A 24,806-nucleotide genomic window follows, 5' to 3' on the forward strand; every position below is an offset into this window, starting at 1 on the left:
TGACTGAAACAAACAGAATATAGACACCTGCTGGGTCACCAAACTCCACCACTCCTAACTGCTGCCTCTCAGGCCCAAAATGCCAGACCAAGGGCCGAAACAGAATACAGATACCTGCTGTGTTCCCAAAAACAGCACTGGGCCCACAGTCCTCCTATCATGCTTCTGTTGTCTCCCAACGCCTAAAATGCAAAACAAAGGGCCAAAACAAAAGAATACAGATACCTGCTATGTCCCCAACACTACTAGTTGAGCCACATTCCTCCTAACTTGCTGCTGCTAACTCCAAGGCCTGAAATGCCAGACCAAGAGCTGAAATACAAATAATACAGATACCTAACTATGTCTCTAACAACATGTTGTATCCTCAACACCTGTACTGGTGCCTGATACATCCTGCTTCCTCCTGCCGTGTCCCATATACCACCACTGAGGCCAAAATGCACTGATACCATCTGCCTACCTTGCCCCATATATTTATTTATTTATACAAACATATATTCCATTGATCCAGAAATCGCAGTGGAGTACAAAAACATACAAAATAAAATCAAACAATAACTTAATATTAAGCACCATTAGCAATTAAGGACAAAAGCTACCAGAAACCTGAAAGGTTGTTGCGCGTCCTGGCTGTGCTGGTGCCGCGACTGGGGCCTGCTTACCTCGGGCTCTCCTCCACGGGCTCCGTTCTGTCCTCCCTAGCAGCAGCAGCCAGCTCACGGCGTCCCCAGCACCTACCCCAACATCTCCATCATCGCAGGCCTCTCAGCGGAGCTCCCGCAGGAGCTTCGCGTCCTCGGCCGGTACTCCCTCATTTAAAGGGCCAAGGGCGAGAACCTCGGTCCGGACGCCTCCTGATGACGTCACATAAGCATCCTATATAAGGAGAGGACCTTCCCTCACTTCCTCGCCTTGGCAAATGGGTCGTCACACATGTATGAAGCTCATTGCCGTCCAGTGTTCCTGTGTTCCTTGTTCCTGCGTTCCTTGTTCCAGTGCTTGTTCCAGGGTTCCTGCGTTCCTTGTTCCTGTGCTTGTTCCAGTGTTCCTGCATTCCTGTGTCTTCCAATGCTCCTGTGTTCCTGTGTTCCCGTGGTCCTTCCTGTATTCCAGCATCTGTTCCTGTTTCCTGTTCCGCTACCCAGGTTGTACCTTCTCAGACTGATACTCGGTACTGACCTTGGCTTGCCTCTGACCACACTCGGACTGATACCTGGAACTGACCTCTGCTTGCCACTGACCATGCTCGGACTGATACCTGGAACTGACATCTGCTTGCCACTGACTACGTTCGGACTGATACCTGGAACTGACCTTTGCTTTGGCTGACCATCCTCGGACGGATACTTTGGCTTTGACCCTTGTGCTCCATTCAGACACACTCTTTGCTTCTCCTGTGACCACCAGTTCTGCCTGCTCTGACGCTACCCACGGCCTTCTACAAGCTAGACCACTAGGAGCTGCTTATCCTTTCCGTTCCAGTGGTCTCCAGTACACTCTGTTCCGGTCTAGCTTATCTGTTCTCCACTAGCCATGCACCCTTGCTCCTGGTGGGCATGCCACTCTGTTACCTCTCCAGGAGACCCTCAGAGGCCCACCTAAACCCAGGTGGTCCAGGAATCCAAGGGCTCAACCCACAGAGCCCTTGGACTGTTATTGGTGAAGCTCCAGCTAGCCTCTGTCTCCTCGTGTGCTCCACCTCCTGGCGGCAGGCGCCCTCTGGGATACCTCAGAGGGCCTTACCAATCCTGCGCCAGGCCAATGGTCCACCTCCAGTGCAACAGGTTGCCAAGGCCATGGACTTGGCGGAATCCTCCGCCTTACAGGCTATTCCAGGCCTCGCTACATGTGTCCGGGAGCAGCAGCAATTCCTCGAGGCATTGGCCACCTCAGTAGAGAGACTACGGGCACAACTCGAAGAGTCCTCCATGGCCAACCCAGGGACTCTAGCTAACAGCGCTTCCTCTACCTCATCGCCCTCACAGGCACTGCTGGCCCTCCCAGCTCCTCCCTGTTTCAATGTGGATTCTCGTCTCTGTTGGGGTTTTATCAACCTGTGTAACATGCAGTTTGCACTACAGCCTTCTTTATTCCCAGATGAAGTGACGAAGATCACTTTTAACTTATCTCGTTTGGAAGGGAAAGCCCTGACATAGGCCTCCCCGCTTTGGAAGTGTTCTGACTCCGTACTCCAGCAGTTCTCTCAATTCATTTCCACGTTCTGATGCACCTTCGATGACCCAGGCCGACAGGCGGTCTCCAGCCACCATCTCCTTCACCTCCACCAGGGGTCCCATTCCCTCTCAGAATACACCGTGGAGTTCCAAACCCTGGCTACGGAATTGGGATGGCAGGAAGACTGCCTGCAGGCAATCTATCTGGAGGGCCTGTCACCTGCTCTGAAAGATGAATTGGCAGCCCAAGAGATTCCCACATCGTTGGAGGACCTCATCGCTTTAGTTGGGCAGATTGATCACCACCTCCGGGAACGGCACCAGGAAGTAAAAGCCAGCCGATGACTGGCCCTGGAACCACCTCGGTCCGTTAGCCTCAGATCAAGGGCATCATTGGCAGCTTCCCCGCCAAAGGAAGAACTGATGCAAATAAGCCACGGTCGTCTTACTCCCAAGGAATGCCTCCGAAGATGGAAGTCTGGTCTCTGCCTCTACTGTGAGGGTCCTGGACACCTTATCCAGCATCCAGGAAACTGCAGAGCCTAAGCCCGGCAGGGGTCCTGAGCTTGGGCACTAGTTACTGGCCCTCAACTTCTGCTGCCTGTCTCCCTCCTCAGGGAAGCATACTTCTTCTCCACCACTGCCCTCGTGGATACTGGGGCTGGTGGGAATTTCATTCTCGAAGAACTAGTTACACTACTCCAAATTCCTACTCAACCCCTTGAGGTGCCCTTGCGAATTGCCTCCATCCATGGAGAACCTTTACCTGATCATATCACCCATCGCACCCTAGCCATCTGACTGACCTTAGGGACTCTCCATGAAGAAGAGATAACCCTCCTGATCCTAAAATGGTCAGTAAACCCCATTGTCCTCGGTCTACCATGCCTACAATTGCACTCCCTACATTTCGATTGGGAGTCACGCCAGCTTACCCTCGGAGCCAAACCCATTGTTTATGGCGGGTATCCCCGTCTGTTCCGGTACTAACATCCATGCCCCTTTCTGGGCTCCCTACGCTGACTACCAAGACGTCTTCTCCAAGCAACAAGCTGACATCTTACCCCCTCTCCGGAAGTTTAACTGCCCAATCGAACTACTACTCAGCAGCACACCTCCCAAGGGCAGAACTTACCTGCTCTCACTTCCAGAGTCCCAGGCTATGTCCACCTATATTAAGGAAAACCTAGCCAAAGGGTTCATTAGGCCCTCTATATCCCCTGTGGGCGCTGGGTTCCTTTTTATGAAGAAGGACGGTACCTTAAGTCTATGTATTGACTACTGAGGTCTGAACGTTGTCACCCGCAATGACGGTACCCACTGTCGCTCATCAGTGAGCTGTTTGATCAGCTACAGGGGGCTCGAATCTTTACCAAGTTGGACCTACGTGGGGCCTATAACTTGGTCCGCATCCAACCCGAGAATATATGGAAAACCGCGTTTAATAAGCGGGATGGATTCTACAAGTATGTAGTAATGCTCTTTGGGCTATGCAACGCTCCTGCCATCTTCCAGAAGATGATGAATGAGATCTTCCAAGACCTCCTTATACTCCTTCATCGTAGTCTATTTGGATGACATCTTGATCTTTTCCAAAGACCTGGAATCCCATCGCTTTCATGTCCAGACCATTCTTCAGCGACTTAAGGACCAACATCTCTATGCCAAATTTGAAAAATGCCTTTTTGAATACTCTAGTCTCCCATTCCTGGGTTACATCATTTCTAGCCAAGGATTCACTATGGACCTGGACAAGTTCCAAGGTATTCGTGACTAGCCTCAGCTGGTTGGTCTGTGGACCCTACAAAGGTTCTTAGGGTTCACAAACTATTACCGTCACTTTATCGCAAACTACTCCACGCCGGCCGCTCCACTCACCGCCATGACTAAGAAGGGATGTGACCTCCAGGAGTGGATCCCTAAAGCCCAGTCCACATTCCAATAACTTAAGGAGGCCTTCCGAACCGCCCCTTCATCATTGAGGTTGACGTGTCCGCCATTGGCACTGGGGCAGTCCTCAGTCAATACTCCACTAAGGGAGCCCTTGTTCCATGCTCTTTTTACTCCCACAAGTTTTCACCTGCAGAACGTAACTACACAATTGGGGACCGCAAACTCCTGGCCGTGAAGTTGGTTCTCCAGGAGTGGCAACCCTGCTCGAGGGGGCCTAGCACAAGTTCACCATCCACACCGATCATAAGAATTTAGAACATCTGAAAGAGGCTCAACTACGGAATGCAAGACAGGCCCGCTGGGCTCTCTTCTTTGCACAGTTCAATTTTGAACTACGCTACCGCCCAGCTGAAAGGAATCTCTGCGCCATGCACTCTCATGCTCTGTAGAGCCGGATGATACCCCCGAAACTCCAGCTCATATTATAGATCCCGCATGCATCTCCATCGCAGTTACTACCACTGTGCCTGCTGGTAAGACGGTGGTGCCTCGCCACCTCTGAGAGCGAGTACTTTGTTGGGCCATCTCGCTGGCCATCCTGGCTGGGCCCGAACCCTTGAGATACTCTGCAGACACTACTGGTGGGCTACTATGATAAAGGACTCCAGAAACTACGTAGACTCTTTTCCTGTCTGCGCTCAACAAAAACCGCCTACTGGATGTCCGTGGGGGCTTCTTCAGCCCCTTCCAGCACCCTCAGAATCCTGGACTAGTCTTTCTACAGACTTCATTGTGGAATTGCCCCCCTCCAAGGGGCATACCATAATCTGGGTCATAATAGACCATTTCTCCAAAATGGCCCATTTTGTGCCCTTATCTGGCCTACTGTCAGCTCCTGAACTCGCCCGATTCTTTCTGAATCATGTCTTCCGTCTCCAAAGATTACCGTAACAGATCATTTCGGACCGTGGCCCTCAGTTCGCGGCAAAGTACTGGAGATCCCTCTGCAGAAAATTCAACATTACTTTGAGCTTAACCTCCGCCTACCATCTGCAGGCTAACGGTCAAGCCGAGAGAACCAATCGCTCCCTGAAGGCCTTCCTTCGGTCCTACGTTAATGTCCAACAGGACGACTGGGTCAATCTTCTCCCGTGGGCAGAGTTGTCATACAACACTGGGATCTCTCCATTTGCGGTGGGTTTTGGTTGGCAGCCTGCTTGCTTCTTCCAATCCTACTTAGCGTGCCATCTCTTGCAGCACAGTCCATGGCCCAGACCATTCGCCGGCTATGGGACCAGGTTAAAGAACGCCTCTATCAAGCGGCTGATCATGCCAAACGGGTGATGGACACTCACCGTTGGGCTGCCCCAGTATTTCTGCCGGGACAGAAGGTCTGACTCAGCATGTGGCACATCTGCCTCCGGCTGAACTCTCAATGACTGGCTCCAAAGTAGGTGGGACCATTTCCCTTCTTACGCCGAGTGGGAGCTGTAACATACCAGTGGAAGCTACCGGCATGTCTTGGAATTCACAATACATTCCATGTATCTCTGCTCAAGCCCCTAGTCTTGTCCTGGCCTTCTTGGAGAACACCACTACCTTCCAGTCCGGAAGGTCCTGGACGTTCGCCGCCGAAGACGACATTGGGAATACCTCCTGGCATGGGAGGGCTTCAGACCAGAGGAAAACTTGTGGAAGACCTCCCACCATATCCTTGAAAAGAACCTCCTGTGAGCCTTCCATCAACAGCACCCAGAGAAGCCTAGACCGGTAAGGGGGAGGCCTAGAAGGGGGGTACTGTTGCGAGTCCCGGCCGCGCTGGTGCCATGACCAGGCCTGCTCACCTCGGGCACTCTTCCACGGGCTCCATTCCATCCTCCCTAGCAACAGCAGCCAGTGTCCCCAGCGCCTACCCTGAATGCCTCCGTCATCGCAGGCCTCTCAGCGGAGCTCTCGAGGGGCTCTGCGTCCTCGGAGTCCTTAGCCCATTCCCTAGGTGCGCGCATGCAGCCTGCACTCCCTCATTTAAAGGGTCCAGGGTGGGAACCTCGGTTCGGACGCCTCCTGATGACATCATGTAAGCATTCTATGTAAGGTGAGGGCCTTCCCTCAATTCCTTGCCTTGGCAAACGGGTCATCACACTTGTGTGAAGCTAGTTGCCGTCCAGTGTTCCTGCGATCCTTGTTCCTGTGCTTGTTCCAGTGTTTCTGCGCTCCTTGCTCCAGTTTTCCTGCATTCCATGTTCCTGTGCTTGTTCCAGTGTTCCTGCATCTTCCAGTGCTCCTGCATTCCTGTGTTCCCGTGGTCCTTCCTGTAATCCAGCGTCTGTTCCTGTTTCCTGTTCCACGTTCCGCTACCCAGGTTATACCTTCTTGGACTGATACTTGGTACTGACTTCGGCTTGCCTCTGACCATGCTTGGTCTGATACACGGTATTGACCTCTGCTAGCCACTGACCGCATTTGGTCCGGTGCCTGGATCTGACCTCTGCTTGCTACTGACCAAGCTGGGACTGATACCTGGAACTGACCTCTGCTTGCCACTGATTACGCTCGGACTGATACCTGGAACTGACCTCTGCTTGCCACTGATTACGCTCGGACTGATACCTAGAACTGACCTCTGCTTGCCACTGACCAAGCTGGGACTGATATCTGGAAATGACCTTTGCTTTGGCTGCCCAACCTCGGATGGATACCCTGGCTTTGACCCTTGCGCTCCATTCAGACACTCTCTTTGCTTCTCCTGTGACCACCAGGTCTGCCTGCTCTGTGACCACCAGGTCTATGCTCTGCATAGTGGTCTAGCCTTCTAAAAGCTAGACCACTATGCACTGCCTATCCTGACCAGAGGACCTTCAGTTCCTATTCCATTCCAGTGGTCTCCAGTACACTCTGTTCCAGTCTAGCTTATCTGTTCTCCACTAGCCGCACACCCTTGCTGTTGGTGGGCACGCCACTCCGCTACCTCTCCAGGAGACCCTCAGAGGCCTACCTAAGCCCAAGTGGTCTGGGAATCCAAGGGCTCAACCCACGGAGCCCCCGGACTGTTATTGGTGAACTCAGTGGAGTCATGCCTCAGTAGTGATATTTACAAAGCACCACCACTGGGGCATTACTCCACTGAGTGCCAGTGGTGGTGTCAATTTTTGAGACAAAGCAGGCAGAGGATATTAGTGGAGTCATGCCCCAGTGGTGGTGTTTGCCAAACAGTACCACTAGGGCATGACTCCACTGAATTCCTCTGTCTCCTTTGCCGCAAATGCCACCACTGGGACCTGACACATGAGGTACTCCACTGGCGTTTTCTGTCTCTTTTGCTCCAACCACAACATCTAGGGCCTGATATATCCTGCACCAGGCTTCCATGCTCCAACCATAACCACTGGGGCCTGACACTTCATGCTTCAGTCTGCCATGTCCCCAAGAACACCACTGGAGACAGACAAATCCTGCATCAGCCTACTGTGTTCCAACCGTAACCACTGGGGCCAGACACTTCCAGCTTCAGCCTGCCTTGCTCCAACTATAACCACAGGGGCCTGACACTTCATGCTTCAGTCTGCCATGTCCCCAAGAACACCACTGGAGACAGACAAATCCTGCATCAGCCTAATTTGTTCCAACCATAACCACTGGGGCCAGACACTTCATGCTTCAGTCTGCCATGTCCCCAAGAACACCACTGGAGACAGACAAATCCTGCATCAGCCCACTGTGTTCCAACCGTAACCACTGGGGCCTGATACGTCCAGCTTCAGCCAGTCATGTCCCCAAGAGCACAAATGGGGCAAGCTCTGAGTCATCCCCCCTGAAAAGATTTGAAATAGGTGTGTCATTCATACCTTTCCGGGTGTGAATTTCTGAATCATATTTCACCTGTACCCCATCTCTTCCAGGGTACATATTTTTAGATTCTTCAGCCCCACACCATTCTTCAGCCCCACACAAAGGGCAGGCCCCTTTGGGCGCCCCTTCGTGCAACCCCTGAGAGAAGCTGTAGCTACACCTGGCTGCAATCCCACAATCTCTCACATTAGCTTTGTTTCAGATCTCATCAAGCTTACCACTATCTCTTCAGTCACCTCCAGAACTTGATTCCTGGCCTGGCCACTCAAGACCGACCATTCAAGCCCAGTTCGGATCGACCCAACCCTCACCAGCCATCGCCTGCTCTCCTCTCACCAATTCCTTCAGCCGGATCATCACCCCTCACACTCATCAGGATGCGCTCCTTTGCCATACCCATAATTTACAATCACTTGGCTAGACCACTAAAATCAATTGTTCACCCTCCCAGCCGTCAACAGAGGCTCATTCCCATCATGATATCTCCAGTCACACAAATACTCGGCCTAGCACTATTCTCACTTACTCTATTCAACGCCCAATCCATTACCAAGAAAACACACATACTTAATGACTTCCTTGTAGAAACCAAACCAGACATCTGTGCTATCACAGAAACCTGGTTGAAACCCACAGTGTTAATAAACCAGCTCCCCATTCAAACTTACGACCTCCTCTCAATCCCCAGACTCAAAAAAAGAGGAGGAGGGCTGCTCTTAGCAGCAAAAAAAGGGCTAGGCCTAACCCTTCATCTCTCATATGCTACAACTAATCTGGAATTTGCCTTTTTTTAAATCAAAGTTTCTTCAAATAGGCCTAATCTACGCTCCGCCAGGAATTCTCGAATCTGACCCATCTCTGGTCATCGAACTCATCGCGAAACACTTCAACACAGATAAACCTGCCATCCTGATGGGTGACTTTAATCTGCACGTGGACGCTACGCCACTCTCTGCGAACTGCGAAACTCTACTCACCACTCTCAGCCATTTGGGATTCAGACAAATTGTCAACAGTCCAACCCACAAAGCAGGCCACACTCTGGACCTCATTTTTATAAATGAGGGCATCTTGCTACCTGCCAACCCAATATGCTCTCCAGTCCCATGGTCGGATTACCAGATCATCTCCACGGTCCTAGAGATCAAGGAACACCCTCCCCAGGCTGCCCCTACAACCTCGGTAACTTTCAGGAAACCCTGTTCCAGAGAACTCCTCAGCATGCAACTCTCCAAAGAATTAGCTCAACTCGACCTGTCGGACGCCAATACTGCGACCTCATCTTGGACTACCATCACCAGCAAAGTAGCAGATCAAACATGCCCAGCGATCACTAAAACACTTCATCCTGAGAGGGACAACAGAAAACCTTGGTTCACACCTGAACTGAAGGCACTCAAACAGGATCTTAGAAGTAAAGAACATAGTTGGCATAAAAACCCCTCCACAATAACCCTAGCTGCCTTCAAATCCTGCCTAAATGCCTACAGGAATGTCATCAACAGAACAAAGAAAGAATTCTTTTCAAAAAAGATCCATCATTTCATCTTCGATTCCAGAGCACTGTTCTCCTTCATTTCAGCCCTCACCAAACCGTCCACTCCTCCCATCCCAGATGACCAAGCCACCGGTAAAGCCAATGAATTGGCCGATTACTTTGAGAAAAAAATATCCTCTCTCATCGTGCCCCTCAAAGCGACCTCTCCTTCGTCTTCCTCCACATTCTCCACCGGTCAGCAACGAAACACATCTCTAGTATCCTTCAAACCGACGTCTTCTCTAGAAATAGAAAATATCCTCAAGAAATTTAAACCCTCTTCACACCCATCGGACCATATTCCGTCTAACTTGCTCCTGACCATTCAGAATACTGTCACTAAACCTTTAGCAGACATCATAAACTGCTCCTTAGTGCAAGGTCATGTTCCAGACCAACTAAAGCTTGCAATGCTTAAACCTCTTTGAAAAAAACCCAACATTTCACCATCAGACCCAGCCAACTTCCGCCCCATAGCGAATTTGCCACTAATCGCCAAACTCATGGAAAAATTCATAAACAAACAACTATCTGAATACCTGGAAAAAAATGATATTCTCACCCCAACACAATTTGGCTTCCGCAAGGCTCTAAACACGGAACCACTACTATCTTCTCTCTCTGACACCATTCTCATAAACTTGGAAAAGGGAAACCATACCTACTCGCTCTTCTGGATCTATCCGCGGCCTTCGAGACTGTGAACCATACAATCTTATTACAGCGTCTGGCAGACATTGGCATTAAAGGATCTGCTCTCAATTGATTCAAATCCTTCCTCGAAAACAGGTTTTACAAGGTGAGGATCAACAATAAAGAATCACACCCAGTCAGATCCAACTTGGGAGTTCCCCAAGGATCATCTCTCTCACCCACTCTATTCAACATCTACTTCCTCCCACTCTGCCACTTACTCACTAACCTAAAGTTAACTCACTACCTCTATGCAGACGACATCCAGATTCTCATCCCTATCACTGAGTTGCTTCAAAAAGCCTGGTCCCATTGGAATATCTGCCTTCAAGCAATCAACTGACCTCTCAAGCCTCATCCTAGTCCTCAATAACAACAAGACTGAGATCCTTCTAATAGCTCAGGCCAACAACAACAATCTTCTCAACTCCTCAAGTTCTGCCCAACTAGCCAAAACATCAATTAATCATTCATCTCATGTAAGAGATCTGGGGGTCCTGCTCGACAACCAACTTAACCTTAAGAAATTCGTAAATAACACCACCAAAGATTGCTTCTTCAAATTGCAGGTGCTAAGAAAATTAAAACCACTCTTACACCTCCGTGACTTCCGCTTAGTGCTACAATCTATCATCTTGTCCAACGTGGATTACTGCAATTCTCTCCTTCTTGGTCTACCCACCAACACAATTAAACCTCTACAGATGGTCCTGAACGCCTCCGCCAGGATTCTCACAAACGCCAACAAAAGAGAACACATTACCCCTATCCTATAGAACCTTCACTGGTTACCAACCAAATTCAGGATTCTCTTTAAAGCCCTCATGATGATCCATAAGGCCCTGCATAACATCTCTCCCCTCAATCTATCCTTCCAACTACGGCCGCACACCTCAGACAGACCCATCAGAAGAGCATACAAAGACACGCTGTATACCCCACCTGCAAAAACATAGTTAAGGAAGCGCGCCCTTTCCACAGCTGGGCCTCCCCTTTGGAACTCGCTCCCTCCGGACCTTCGCCAAGAACCCTGCCCTTTGGTTTTCAAAAAGAAATTGAAAACTGAAAACCTGGCTCTTCAGCCAGGCCTTTTCAGATTGACAAGTCCTTGCATTGAGGCTCCCCTGGTCTATGCCCATCTATATTTATTTATTATTATTTATATACTGACATTTGATCTCAATTGAGATATCACACTGGTTTACATTCAGGTAATGTAAACCAGTGTGATATCCGTCCATTCTGTTACAATTTTTAGTAGTATTCTTTGTAACAAGAAAAACGTAATCCCCCTCTAGAATGCCTCTTAGAATGTCGCATACAATAGATAATGGAATGTCTGCTCCTGGTAATGCACACAAGCTCTCAAGTTTAAATGCAATTTTATGACCATGCTCGCATATCTTGCCCTTTTCAGAACAGTCTTAGCAAGGCTCAAGATCCATAATTTCAAATACACTTTGAAATTTCACTAGAAATACTATGTTTCTTGCTTGCAGAGGTATTTTCAAAATGCTACATGAAACTGACACCACCACATCTGTGGGGGTGCTTCAGCTCTACTTCTCACTCTCTTGCTCTGCTCCCACTATTCCGGTTTTTCAGATATAGCAGCACCACTTCTGCCGCTGCCATTTCAAGTTGGTCAGTACTTTAGGGTGCTTCCTCCATTGCTCCAGCTGTGTTCAAAGTTCTTGCCCACTCCCCATCCCCTACAGTAGTTGTCCAGTTTCCGTCTTACCCTAGGCCATACATTGCTGGTGGATCATTCAAGGGCAGCCATATTTTGACAGAGAGACGCATCCTCCTCTCTGGTTGTCTCTATGCTTGAGTGCAATGATTGGCATCTTTCATGCCACTCTGCCTTAATCTATGCCCCTCATCCTACACGTTCGGGTCTTTGTGTCACTTGACCTTGCTGCTATGTGCAGATTTTGCACCTTAATCTTCTTTCTGCCACTGTGTATCTTCCTGGTATTCACCTTGAGGTCTTCTTGCCAAGTTCGGGGCTACTGTGAACTTCTCCTGTGCTTTTGAAATTTTGAGACCACTCTTTCTGTTTCTTGGTCCCTTTATCAGTGCCTTGGAATTTTCCTTCCACCTTGCCCTCTTGTGATGCCATCAGGTGTTCACATCACTATTGCTGGTGTCCTCTTTTTGCACCTTGTGGTGTTCTTCCTGCCCTTGCTGCTTCATTGCTGCTCTCACGGTGCTGCCAATGCTGGTACCCCTTGCTATTCATCTGGTATCCCTTTACCCCTTGCTATTCATGCCACTTTTGGTGCCACTTTGCCACAGTCTAAGTACCTTGGAGTTCTTTGCCCCATCTGTTGATTTCTTCTCACAAAATTAAATTACAAATTAATGGAAAATGAATAAATTAATGAATCAAATAAGCCAATTATTTTTTGTTTTTTTTTGAAGCTAATGAAATGAATTTGGGTCCCAATGACAGGAATGAATGAACTGAAATGGATTTTTTTTCTTCTACACATCCCTACCAAAAAGTGCAACCATCTCAAATATACTGCACTTTAATCAAACTGCTACTTACTTCAAAAGTATCTGGTTTTTCCTTCTTCTCTGCTATTGTTTCCATTTCTTCCACGTGCCCCAGATCTTGTAGGAGCCAAACAGAACATTTAACTCCTTTAAACTATGTCTTAGGTGGTTCCTAAGGTAATTAAAATGTTATACAATTAATTATCAGCAACCAGTTGAAGTCAAATTCAGACACAGTGATTGCCTCTGTGCATGCACTTATCTGGAAAGCAGACATTAATAGCCAGGAATGCTTTTCTGAGTAAATGTCAATTGCCTACAGCTATCTCCTTTATTCACAGAGAGCCATGCTGTCAAAGGAGTGTGCAGCCTTCTTCATCAGGTTTGAAGTTTCTGAGTTTCTGTGTGCAGCCTTGAAAGTCTATGGCTAGTTTCACCTGTTCTCCAAGTTCCAGGTTCAGTAGGCGTCTCCTCTAGCCCATTGGCTGGGAAGCCAGGCTGCACACTCTATATAAGGCTGACCACTATGAAATCATTTACGCCTGGTGCTGCCTGCAGGTAAGATCTCAAAGCTTCTTAATCCTATCATTTTCTAATTATTGCCGCATTTTATGGTTCTGGATTTCTAAATGTATTAAGAAAGATTATTGCCAGCTGCAGTTTTATTTATAGACTTAGAAATCTCTGGCACAGCTATAACTGGGGAAGTGCAATGGGTGCGCCTGCACTGGGGTAGACATCTGGGGGCACAATCTACTAAATATCCCATTGGTTTGTCACATGATTTTCAAATAAAGGAATTGGAAGGGGACTTTTTTTTTTAAACTCTGCACTGGGTGGAGGGATTATCTATGGCTCTGGTCTCTGTATAACAGATAGATAGGGTATAATTTTTTAACTGGCAAAAAATTAATTGATATAAAAATATTTGGACAGAAGTGATCACCGTTTGCAGTAAATAAGAACCACAATGGTCAAGCTTTGGGAATTATGAAGGCACCCTTCCTTAGTCACCATATAAGGAAAGGACCTTAGCAATCCCCCTCAGATGTCCAATGAAATATCTATTCATTTGAAACCATCTATTATGATTTGTGGTAAGTTATATGTGTGTGTGTATGTGTGTAATCATTTCACATAATAAAAGCAAATGCAGAGTATGTGTATATGCATATATGTACGTACATAAATATATATATACATACACACACACACTATATTTAAATACACATGTAGAATATTTTAGCTTTTAAAACAGATTCATAAACAAATTTGTTAAACTTGTGAAATTCTGTGGGTTTGTCGAATTGGTTCACAAATGTTGATAAGTCACAGGGGTATTATTGGCAAAATCCACCGAAGATCCATGGAACTCTTTTGGTGTACCCATGCAAAAGCCACTGTATTACAACAGAATTTCTCTGAAAATCTTGGGTGGATCAATAGATTTTTTTTTTTAACTGAAGCAAGGCTGAAATCCATTTGATTTTAGTTGGATTTGAAGTGTTTAATACATATTTATTTATTTATTTATTTATTTATAGGTTTTTATATACCGATAGCCGTTTGCACATCGTATCGGTTTACAGATAACTAAAACCTTTTGACAGTGTCATTATACAGAACTTTTGGCACTGCCATTACATAGAACAGTAAACTTTGCATACAAGAGATAAACATCAACAAACAGTAACTGGGTAACTATTTACAGGGAACGAAGGTTCCTCAATTGGGAGCAGATGAGGGAAAATTAACAAGAGCACATAGTGACGGTAGTACGTGGAAAGCATTGTAATCAAATCAAGAGGTCATAGGGGAGAAGGTAATTGAGAGAAAAAGACAGCAGAAGCACATTGTAAAGGGTGATACAGGGAATATGTATATATGCTGTAGTATATGTATATACACACACACACACACATATATATATATCTACATCTATATGTATATCTACATCTGTCTCTATATATATATCTACATCTATATCTATCTATATATATATATATATATATCTACATCTATATTTATTTATTTATTTTTATTTATTTAAATTCTTTTAATATACCTATGCTCAAGACCAGGTCTTATCGTACCAGTTTACAATAAACTAGGGGGTAAACCAGTTAACACTGAAAGCAAAAGTTACATTACAACAGGGAATGTGGAACAAGGCTGTTAGAAAAAAAGGGATAGATTAACAATTTCTAACTGGAGAGCAGTGCATGTAAGCAGAGAGTAATTGTTTACATGGTAAGAATTATATAAATTTACACAGTGGAGTCGATTAGACAACTTATATGAGAGCGCAGTTAGCAGGAAACAGTTCCTTTGTGCGGCGGAAAGGGGATGTATATCTACATCTGTCTCTATCTATCTATATATATATACCTATATCTATCTATCTATATATATATATATCTACATCTATATCTATCTATATATATATATATATATATATCTACATCTATATCTATATGTATATCTACATCTGTCTCTATCTATCTATATATCTACATCTATATGTATATCTACATCTATATCTATCTATACATATATATACATCTATATCTATATGTATATCTACATCTATATCTATATGTATATCTACATCTGTCTCTATGTATATATCTACATCTATATGTATATCTACATCTACATCTATCTATACATATATATATCTACATCTATATCTACATCTATCTATATATATATATATCTACATCTATATCTATCTATATGTATATATATATCTACATCTATATCTACATCTATCTATCTGACTATATATATATATATCTACATCTATATCTATATGTATATGTATATCTACATCTGTCTCTATCTATCTATCTATGTATATATCTACATCTATATGTATATCTATATCTACATCTATCTGTCTATATATGTATATCTACATCTATATCTATCTATATGTATATCTACATCTATATCTATCTATCTATATGTATGTTTTAGGTGATGCCAGCAATCACCATTCCCTTCCCTCCCTTCCCAACCCCATTCTTTCCCCTATGTCCTAACCCAGAACCTTTCCGCAGAATTCACGCCCTCCAAAGACCTCAGCATTCTCCCTCACCCACTTCCCTCTCTTTGGACTCTCCCCACTTCTCTTTCCACGCAATGATCTCCCCTCCCCTCCATCTCCTGCAGCCCAAACCAACTCACACATTGCTAGCACTCCAAAGCCCGATGTGGTCTTCCTTACCCCCGGCTCATTTCCCCACCTGCAAGTTTACTGAGCAAGCTGATCCGAGCTGTGAGGGATAAAGTCACACCCCCCTTTAGTTCTTTCAGGATTCTGGGATATACCCCATCGTTCTGTCTACATTTATATGCTGCGTGTAAAATTTCCAATTTTTAACATTTATATTGATTGGCAAGTCACATTACTCTACTCTTGCTTGCTCAAAACTTGACCACATTTCTATTATGCTGTATTTTGATAATGATTTGTGATTTTTTGTAGTAAGCTGCCCTGGGTCCTTTTTGGAGGAGGATGAAATATAAATGTAAAGTGTAGTAATTATTATTTGATATTTTAAGGAGGTGGAAATTCTACTGAAATTCTATCAGTCTCTTGCACCCTTCCACCAGTTGTCTTCCTGCAGTCATAAATGCAAATTTGTAGTAATTCCTGCTTATTCGTTCATGTGAAGAGTGAGTGGAATGGTCCCAGTTTTTGATTTGATGCTTCATCTGGAGTAAGAGTGTGGGAATGCTGATCCGATGGGTTCCTCTTCCAGAATGAAGCACCTTGCCACCTGCTGCTGAGGTGGAGGGGACGTTCTGGTAGGGGATGCCATTTTGTGGAGACCATAGGTGAAGAGAGAAGGGAGGGGGAGATGAGTAAAAATGGGAGCCTGGTCAAAGCGGTGGTGAAGGTGGGGAATTGGGCAATGGCTTCTACTCTCTCCCCACCCACCCCTTTCTCTGATCCTCCCCAGCCCAACTGATCTTCATCCTTCCAGACTGAACTCTCTGATCTCCCCCTAAGCCACTCCAGTCCTTCTCCCCACTATTCCACTGTGCTTCTATGCCTTCAGTCTGAACTACTCCTCTTCCTCTTCCCCCACTCCCGATTAGTCTCCCCACCAGCTCAGAGGGAAAATACACTGTGTAGGGCATAACTCGGTTATTTTTTAAGGTGAACCTCAAGAACAAATCAGTCAACCTTGATCTTTTTCTCTCTCTCTCACTCTCTCGGAGAACTTGTGGTGTTTGTCTGTTGGTGCAGTTTTGACAACAGCCACCAGGGGGTGGTATTCTACAAATAGTACATGGTATTTTTTCACAATATGCATACTCTGCAAAGAGTGCACGTTTAATGGATTTAACATGCATTTCTGGCAAAGTATGTACGTAAGCTGGGAAATAAGAAGGTCAAAGCAATGCAAGGGGCAAGGGACAGACTGTATTGGGCTTCGGTGTGCCAGCAACCTATGAATTGGTTTGGCAGCAACCATGACCCTGGCTGAAGAACTTTGTGATGGAAGGTATTGGGAGGGTGGAAAGGTTATGGTTGGGGATGTGGAAGGATCGTAGAGACAACATTCATTAAGAATTTGGCTTGACCCAGGAGCAGGCAGAGAGATAGAGGCCAGTAGCAGCCCTTTTATTATTTTTCCTCTGGAGATAGAGGAGATTTCAGGGGGAAGCTGCAGCTCTGCCCGGCAAGGCCAAGCGTTTGGAGCTCAGAGGGAGGGGGATGGGAGAGGGGGACAGTGATAAGACACTAGGCCCGCCATTTTTTTTTTTTTTTAAACCTACAGCTTTGCATTTAATCTGCTATATTCTTTTAAATGAAGCCAACTAAGGATAAACTTATCCGCCTAACCATGGTTAGATAACTTTACATCTATCCAGTGATATTCAAAACTATCCACTTACAGGCGAATTTTAAAAGGCCAGCGCTGGGTAAAATCGGGGCTTATGCACATGGCCAGGCCTTGTGCATGTCGCACGCATTTTAGAACAGGCCCGGCCACGCGTATAACCCCCGATAGGTGCAGAAGTGCCGGGGGCATGGTCTGAGCAGGGACAGAGCCATTAAATGCTGTCCCGGGGACGTGCGCTCCGGCTGGCGAGTGGAGTTTACTTCTGCTCTGAGGAAGCAGTAAGTATTTGAAAAACAAATTGTGGATAGACAGCTTAGTTTAGGGGTCGGGGAGGAGAAGGGAAGAGGGAGGAAGGAAAGGGTTAGAGTTAGGGCAGGGACCTGGGGAAAAGGCTGATTGTGTCGCAGTGCGTAATTTAAAAAATCGCCCCCCTGCGCATACGAATGGGGAACCCGCCCGTACATGTGCGCACCGACTATAAAATCAGCGCATGCCTTTAAAAACTGACCTCTTTGCTTTAAAGTTATACAGCTATAGTTCTCTGGATAGATTTAATTGGAGATATTCAGTGTGACATTTAACCTTCTTTTTCCTTTTATGTTTTAGAGTTCTTAGTTAAATTATGATTGTATTTTTAAATTTTATTTTGATATCAATATTTTATTTATTCTATTTTAGTGTTATATTATTTTTAATTGATTGACAAGATTGTAATTTCTATTTTATGTGAACTGTGACCCGTTGTGATGGCCCCCAAATGACGGTATAGAAAAATTGTCAAATAAATAAATAAACTTGCTACTTGCCGGATAACTTGCAGCTTATGAGGATATTATCTGGGTAAATGGCACTTTAAAAAAAAAAAAAAAGATCTGTGGCCTGATCTCATCCCCCTCCCCCCCACAACATTTCATCAATGGCCCAGTCAGGCTACCCCACATCCCCCCCGCCCCACATCCCCTACTAAATGTAAAAACTGCTACGGGGTCCTCAGATCGAGCCTCCTAATCACTTTGCCACCCCAGACTCTGCCTCCACCCACTAGTTCTGCATTTTAATATTGGGTCGGTGACCACCCCCTCCCTTCCACTTACAAAAGCCCCACTGGGAGCAAGGTCCAGTAATTCCTCATTCCTGGCGCCCATTGAAGCTTCGAATAGAAACAGACATGAGCGACGTTAATACCCAGAGTTTGCATGTAGCTGGATAACGTTAGATGAGTGTATCCAGTGGCACATTTAGCCCACAGAATATACGGGACATGTTATTTAGCTAATTCAGGGCTGGATTTTCTATCTTCGTATGCCTTCCTGAATCGCATGGTAACAGGGGGCGGGCGGGCCTGCAAAAGCCGGCAGCCATCGCACCACCGCGGTGTTATCGCTGCCGGCTTTCACACCCAATAGCGCCACCGTGAAAAGTGGCGATATTGGGCGCGCTACTGGCAGCGATAAGGGGGGTGTTACCTTTTCGCCACCAGCAAAGTTTCCGTGGGTTCTGCCCCGATGCCGCCCTGACTCCTCCTGTTCTGGTGCTGATGCCACCCCGACTCCACCCCTATCTAGCTATTGCACGCAATGACCCCCTTGTCCAGTAACCGGCTTGCTGAATATTGGCCTTTTTATGTTTATAAACTGTCACAATTCATTATGCTGTATTTATTATTTTTCATTCATATTTTACTTTTCCTAATGCTGAGTGCTCTTTGGAAAGGTAAACACTTAATGATAGAAATATAGATATCAACAGTTGTCATTCCATTTTCCCTGAATTAAATTCCCTTATTTTTTTCTTATTTTCAAGCAATGGCTACAAAGAGAATTTTACAGCTATGGGCCTCCCTGGTCTTGCTGTGGGGTGAGTACTAAATTGACTTGTTTTGCACAAGAGGAAACAAATAAGGTTAATAATTACCGACGTTAGAATTCTGTAAGAAGTTGTTAAGAACATAAATGTCTATAAAATCATGAATGGGGTGGAAGAGGTAAATAGGGAATGGTTATTTACCTTTTCAAATATTACTACCCCGCTATTGTCTTGGTACTGAGTGGGTGAGTGTGTTCGGTTTCATGAAGCATTGACAAGAGGGACTGTGGGATGCAGGACCTGTGATGGGGCCGCTAAGCAATAGCGATCATAATGCAATTAAATTTGACATCATCACTGGAGGGAGAACATTACGTAAAGCTATTAGCTCATAACTTTGAAAAAGGAAGATTTTTATGGAATGAGGAAATTAGCTAAAAAAAAAACCAAGCTAAAAGGAGCGGTTGCAAGGGTAAAAGCTTGCATGAGGCATAGACATTGTTTAAAAATACCATTCTGGTAGCCCAGATAAAATGTATTACATCCATTAAAAAGGCCAAAGGAAGACCAAATTACTGCCAGTGTCACTAATGGTGAGGAGAAAGAGGCCGTTAGTAACTCCTAAGATGGAGCCTAACACTGTGTAACTACAGTTTGAATTACTTGTCCTTATGTGCATTATTTTTCATTTGTTCACAATTAAACTTCTGCCATCTCCAGAAATTTCTCACAGTCCAGTTGTGCTTTAACAACTCTTGGACAAATTTGTGTCATCTGCAAATTTGATCACTTCACTCATTGTTTCCTCTTCCCAATCATTTATAAATATATTAAAAATATTGGTACTAGTACAGATCCCTGGGGCACTCAACTGTTTATCGTTCTCCATTTAGAAAACTGAGCATTAAGTTCTACTCTCTGTTTTCTAACTTTTAATCAATTTGCAGTCTACAATAGGGCATTGCCTCCTATCCCATGACTTTTTAATTTCTCAGAAATCATTTATGAGGGGCTTTGTCAAATACCTTCTTAAAATCCAAATACATGCCATCCACCAACTCACCATTATCTGCAGGTTTATTAAAAACCTTCAAAACATATTGCAGATTGGTGAAGTAAGATTTCTCTTGGATAAATCCATGTTGGATGGATCCTACTAAACCATGTCTTTCTTTTGTTCTATGATTCTGTCCTTTATAATAGTTTCTATGACTATTTTCGGGTGCTAAAGCCTGGCATCCTGGTCTATAGTTTCCATAGAGCCCTTTTTAAAAATTGGTATTACATTGGCAACCCTCCAATATTCAGGTATAATAGACTTTTTTCATCATAGATTACAAATTACTAATAATATATCTGCAATTTCATTTTGTAATCCTTTCAGAACTCTGGGGTACATACCATCTGGTCCCAGTGATTTGCTGCTCTTTAGGTACTCAATCTGCCCTATTATAGCTTCCAGGTTCACCTTGATTGGTATCAATTCTTCTGAATCATCACCATTAAACATGTTTCTGTTAACATAGAAAGAAAGACTTCATATAGTTTTTCTGCTATGGCCTTGTCTTTCCAAAGTGTTCCTTTTACCTCTTGATCATCTAATAGCCCAATTGGCTCCCTCATAGGTTCCTTACTTCATATATATTTGAAAATGTTTTTGTTGTGGGTCCCAGCTGCTGCAGACCACGGTCGGTTCCCCCTACCTGCCTGCTGTTTACCAGCATGCCTCCCGGTCGGAGTGGTGCCCCCCGCGTTGGGGCCGACAGCCTGCGGCCTTCCATTTGGCTGTCCTGCTCTCAGCGGCGCTCTCCCTAGGCGTGCGCGCACAGGAGGCTCCGCCTCTTAAAGGGGCAGCAGTGGGAAACTTTGGCCCGGCCCCGAACAATGACGTCAGGACTGAGGGGTATTTAAACCCTGCCTCAGTCCTCTGTTCTTCACCTTAGCAACAGGTCGTCGCCTCGGAGTAAAAGTTGCTGCATTCAGCCAGTTCCTGATCAAGTGCCTGTTCCAGATCCTGATCCTGATCCAGTTCTTTATCCAGTTCCTGATCCAGTTCCTGTTCCAGCTCCAGTTCCTGATCCAGCTCCTGACCCAGTTCCTGTTCCAGCTCTTGATCCAGTTCCTGTTCCAGCTCCTGATCCTGATCCAGTTCCTGACCCTGCTCCTGAGTGCCTCTTCGGCTTGATATCCTGGTACCGACTCCTGGCTTGCTCCTCGTCTTTGCTTGTCTGCTGCCTGTCTCGACCCCTGGTCTGGTTTCCTCGTTTCTCTTCATCTGCTGCCTGCCCCCGGACTCTCGGATTGGACTTTTGTTCCCCTTCTCTGCTGCCTGCCCAGACCCAGACTCCTGACCACATCTTCACCTCTCTGCTCCTGCTTCACCGAGGCAACCCACACTTAAGTCCTGCTGGCCCCAGTATCCAAGGGCTCAACCTGTGGGGAACGTGGGCTGGTATAGGTGAAGCTCCAGTTGGGTTGTCCTCACCTGTTCCACCTACCGGCGACGGGAACCACTGAGGGCCTTCCCTCTGTGGTGGCAGTAACACCGTCCCGGCTCAAGGGTCCACAACCATAACAGTTTTTACTTTGAGTTTTTGCCTCCATGGCCAGCTTTTCAAATTCATTTTTGCTTACCTTATCAATGTTTTACTATTAACTTGCCAGTGTTTATGCTTTTTACTATTTTTTTTCAGTTGGATCCTCTTTCCATTTCTTGAAAGACGTTCTTTGGCTAAAATAGCCTCTTTCACATCATCTTTTAACTATGCCAGCAGTCAATTGGCCTTCCTGATGTCTTTTTTAATGCATGGAATGCATCTAGTCCGGTCTTCCAAGATGATATCTTAAGCAATGTCCACCTTTGGTTCTTAACTATTGCAGCTATACATTTTAGTTTTTTCTGTTTTCCTTATTTTTCAAAGTCTCCTTTTGAGAGTTAAAAGCTAAAGAATTTCTTAATGTCTTCCCTTCAGTTAAGTCAAATTTGATTGCATTAGGATCACAGTTGCCAAGTGGCCCCCACTATTATTACCTCTGGCACCAAATCCTTCATTCCACAAAGAATTAGATCTAGAATAGCTCTGCCTCTCATCAGTTGTTGGGCCAGCTGCTTCATGAAATATTCTTTTTATTTTATCTAGAAACTTCACCTCCCTAACATGTCCTGATGAGACATTTACACAGTCAATATTGAGATAATTGAAATCTCCCATTATTACCCTGCTGTCAAATTTGTTAGCTTCCTTAATTTCTTTTAGCATTTCTTTAGCCATCTGTTCATTCTGGCCAGGCAGACGATTGTATATCCCTACTGCTATACTTTTCCCCATCACACATGGAATTTCTATCCATAAAGATTCCTCAGTACATTTATTCTCCTGCAGGATTTTTTATCCTGTATAACTCTATGCTATCCCTAAAATATAGTGCCATCCCCCAACCAAGTTGATCCACCCCCTATCATTGTGATATAATTTGTACCATGGTATACCTGTCTATTTGATTATTCTTCCTTCCTGAGATGTCAATTATGCATTCTTTTACTCAATCTTTACAGAGAAGGAAGTTTAAAAACATACTCACACCTGAAACATTCTTTAATGCTGGAAATTTTAAGCAACTAAAATAAATATGACAATGGAGAATGTAATCTGATTGACAAATTAAAAGAATCAAATCACTAGGACCAGATGGTATCAACCACAGAGTTCTAAAAGAACTAAAACATGAAATGCTAACCTTGGACAAGTTACTTTACCCTCCATTGCCTCAGGAAAAAATTAGATTGTAAGCCCTGTGGGGATAGGAAATACCTATAGTACCTGAATGTAATCCACTTTGAACACTTTGAGTGCTGAAAAGCGGAATATAAAAATCTAAATAAATAAACCTATTACTTATAATCTGTAACCTATCATTTTAAATAGCCATGATTCCTAAAGACTGGAAGGGGCCCAATGTGATGCTGATTTTTCAAAAGGGCTTTTGGATGATCCTTTAAACTATAGACCAGAGAGCCTGAATCAGTGCCAGGTAAAAAGGCATTCTGAAAAATGAAATCATTGGCCATATAGATAGACATAGCTTAAGGAGGAAGAGTCCACATATTTTAGGAAGGGGAAGTCTTGTATAACCAATATTTTAGAATTTCTTGAAGGTAGCTAAACATGTAAATAAAGGTGAGCTGATTGGTATATTGTATTTGGATTTTCAGAAGGCATCTGACAAAGTCCCTGATGAGAAACTCCTCAGGAAATTACCAAGTCATGGGATAGGAGGCAGTGTTATATTATGGATTGGTAACTGCTTAAAAGGCAGGAAGCAAAGGGTGGGACCTTTTTCTCAATGGTGAAAGTGCTTTAGTGGAATACCACATGGTCCTGTACTGGGATCTGTGCTGTTAAGTAGGAAAGGTGCAAAAGAAGGTTACAGAAATGATAATGGGAATGGAACAGCTCTCCTATGATAAGAGTCTCTTCTGCTTGGGAAAGAGGCATCTGGGAGAGAGTCGAGAGACCATGAGTGGGATGGAACTGATAAATAAATAAAGATTAGTTCCTCTTCCAAATAATACTAAAACAAGGGATACTCCATGAAACTAACCACCAGCAGATTTTAAAATAAAATCATGGAAAGTCCTATTTCGCTCAGTGCACTATCAAGCTGTGGAATCTAATGCCAGAGGACACGATCTAGGCAACTAGCATAGCTGGGTTTAAAAGAGGTTTGGACACGTTCCTATAAGAAGAACCCATAACACATTAAAGAAAGCTGTTGCTATTCTTGAGAGTGAGTAACAGGAATTAGATCAAGTTTATGGGATTCTGCCAGGTGCTTGTGATCTGGATTGGCCACCTTTGGAAATAGGATGACGGACTTGATGGACCTTTGGTCTGACCCAGTATTGGAAGTCTTATGCTTTTATCATCGGTCAGAAAAACCTCCAGTAAATGCAGCATTTGCTAGTCCATGTTTATTTTTCTGATTTTATTGTAAAACACATTTAAATAATGTGGCTAGGTCACATTTATATTATTAATTTACTGTTCAGCATTGTGCACAACTCAAAGAGACAGATTATTTACAGAAAGCTTCAGTCTTCAAAGATAACTATCTAAACGAGTATATGAAAATTTTATGCAAATGTAATACCAACCTGTGTCCAAGAAAAGCTTCTGGAGTAAACATTCACGTTCAAAGAACTGCAAAGGAAGTCAATGTGGCTATTTACATCTATGGATTCGTGCACCCATGCGCCCAGGGATGCAGCTGTTTTGTAACGTGCACGCGTATATGCATGTATATTATGAAATAGCCTGGCCACACACACACGTGTGCCAAATTTTAAGTGGGCACATGCATGGGCATGAAAATCCCGCTTCTACCACGTAAGTCAGGGAATTTTACAAGAGGCACGTGCCATTCCCAGTTTACCAGTCCGTCCAACAATTCATCCAGTTAACAGCTAGGTCCTCCATCACCGCCTGGTTT

General features: G+C 44.9%; 1 protein-coding gene across 1 annotated transcript in view; it reads left to right on the top strand.

Annotated features, from left to right (window-relative positions):
• The first annotated feature begins 3,135 nt into the window (after nucleotides 1-3,135).
• Nucleotides 3,136-24,806, top strand: part of LOC115075651 (IgGFc-binding protein-like) — a 152,608-nt gene continuing 130,937 nt past the window's right edge. The window contains exons 1-3 of the mRNA XM_029576225.1: nucleotides 3,136-3,433; nucleotides 3,743-3,940; nucleotides 8,734-9,837. Coding sequence (XP_029432085.1) covers nucleotides 3,136-3,433; nucleotides 3,743-3,940; nucleotides 8,734-9,837 — 1,600 coding nt within the window. The remainder of the gene's footprint in view (nucleotides 3,434-3,742; nucleotides 3,941-8,733; nucleotides 9,838-24,806) is intronic.

This window comes from Rhinatrema bivittatum, chromosome 14, assembly GCF_901001135.1.
Source record: "Rhinatrema bivittatum chromosome 14, aRhiBiv1.1, whole genome shotgun sequence".
In the NCBI taxonomy this organism is placed as follows: Eukaryota; Metazoa; Chordata; class Amphibia; order Gymnophiona; family Rhinatrematidae; genus Rhinatrema; species Rhinatrema bivittatum.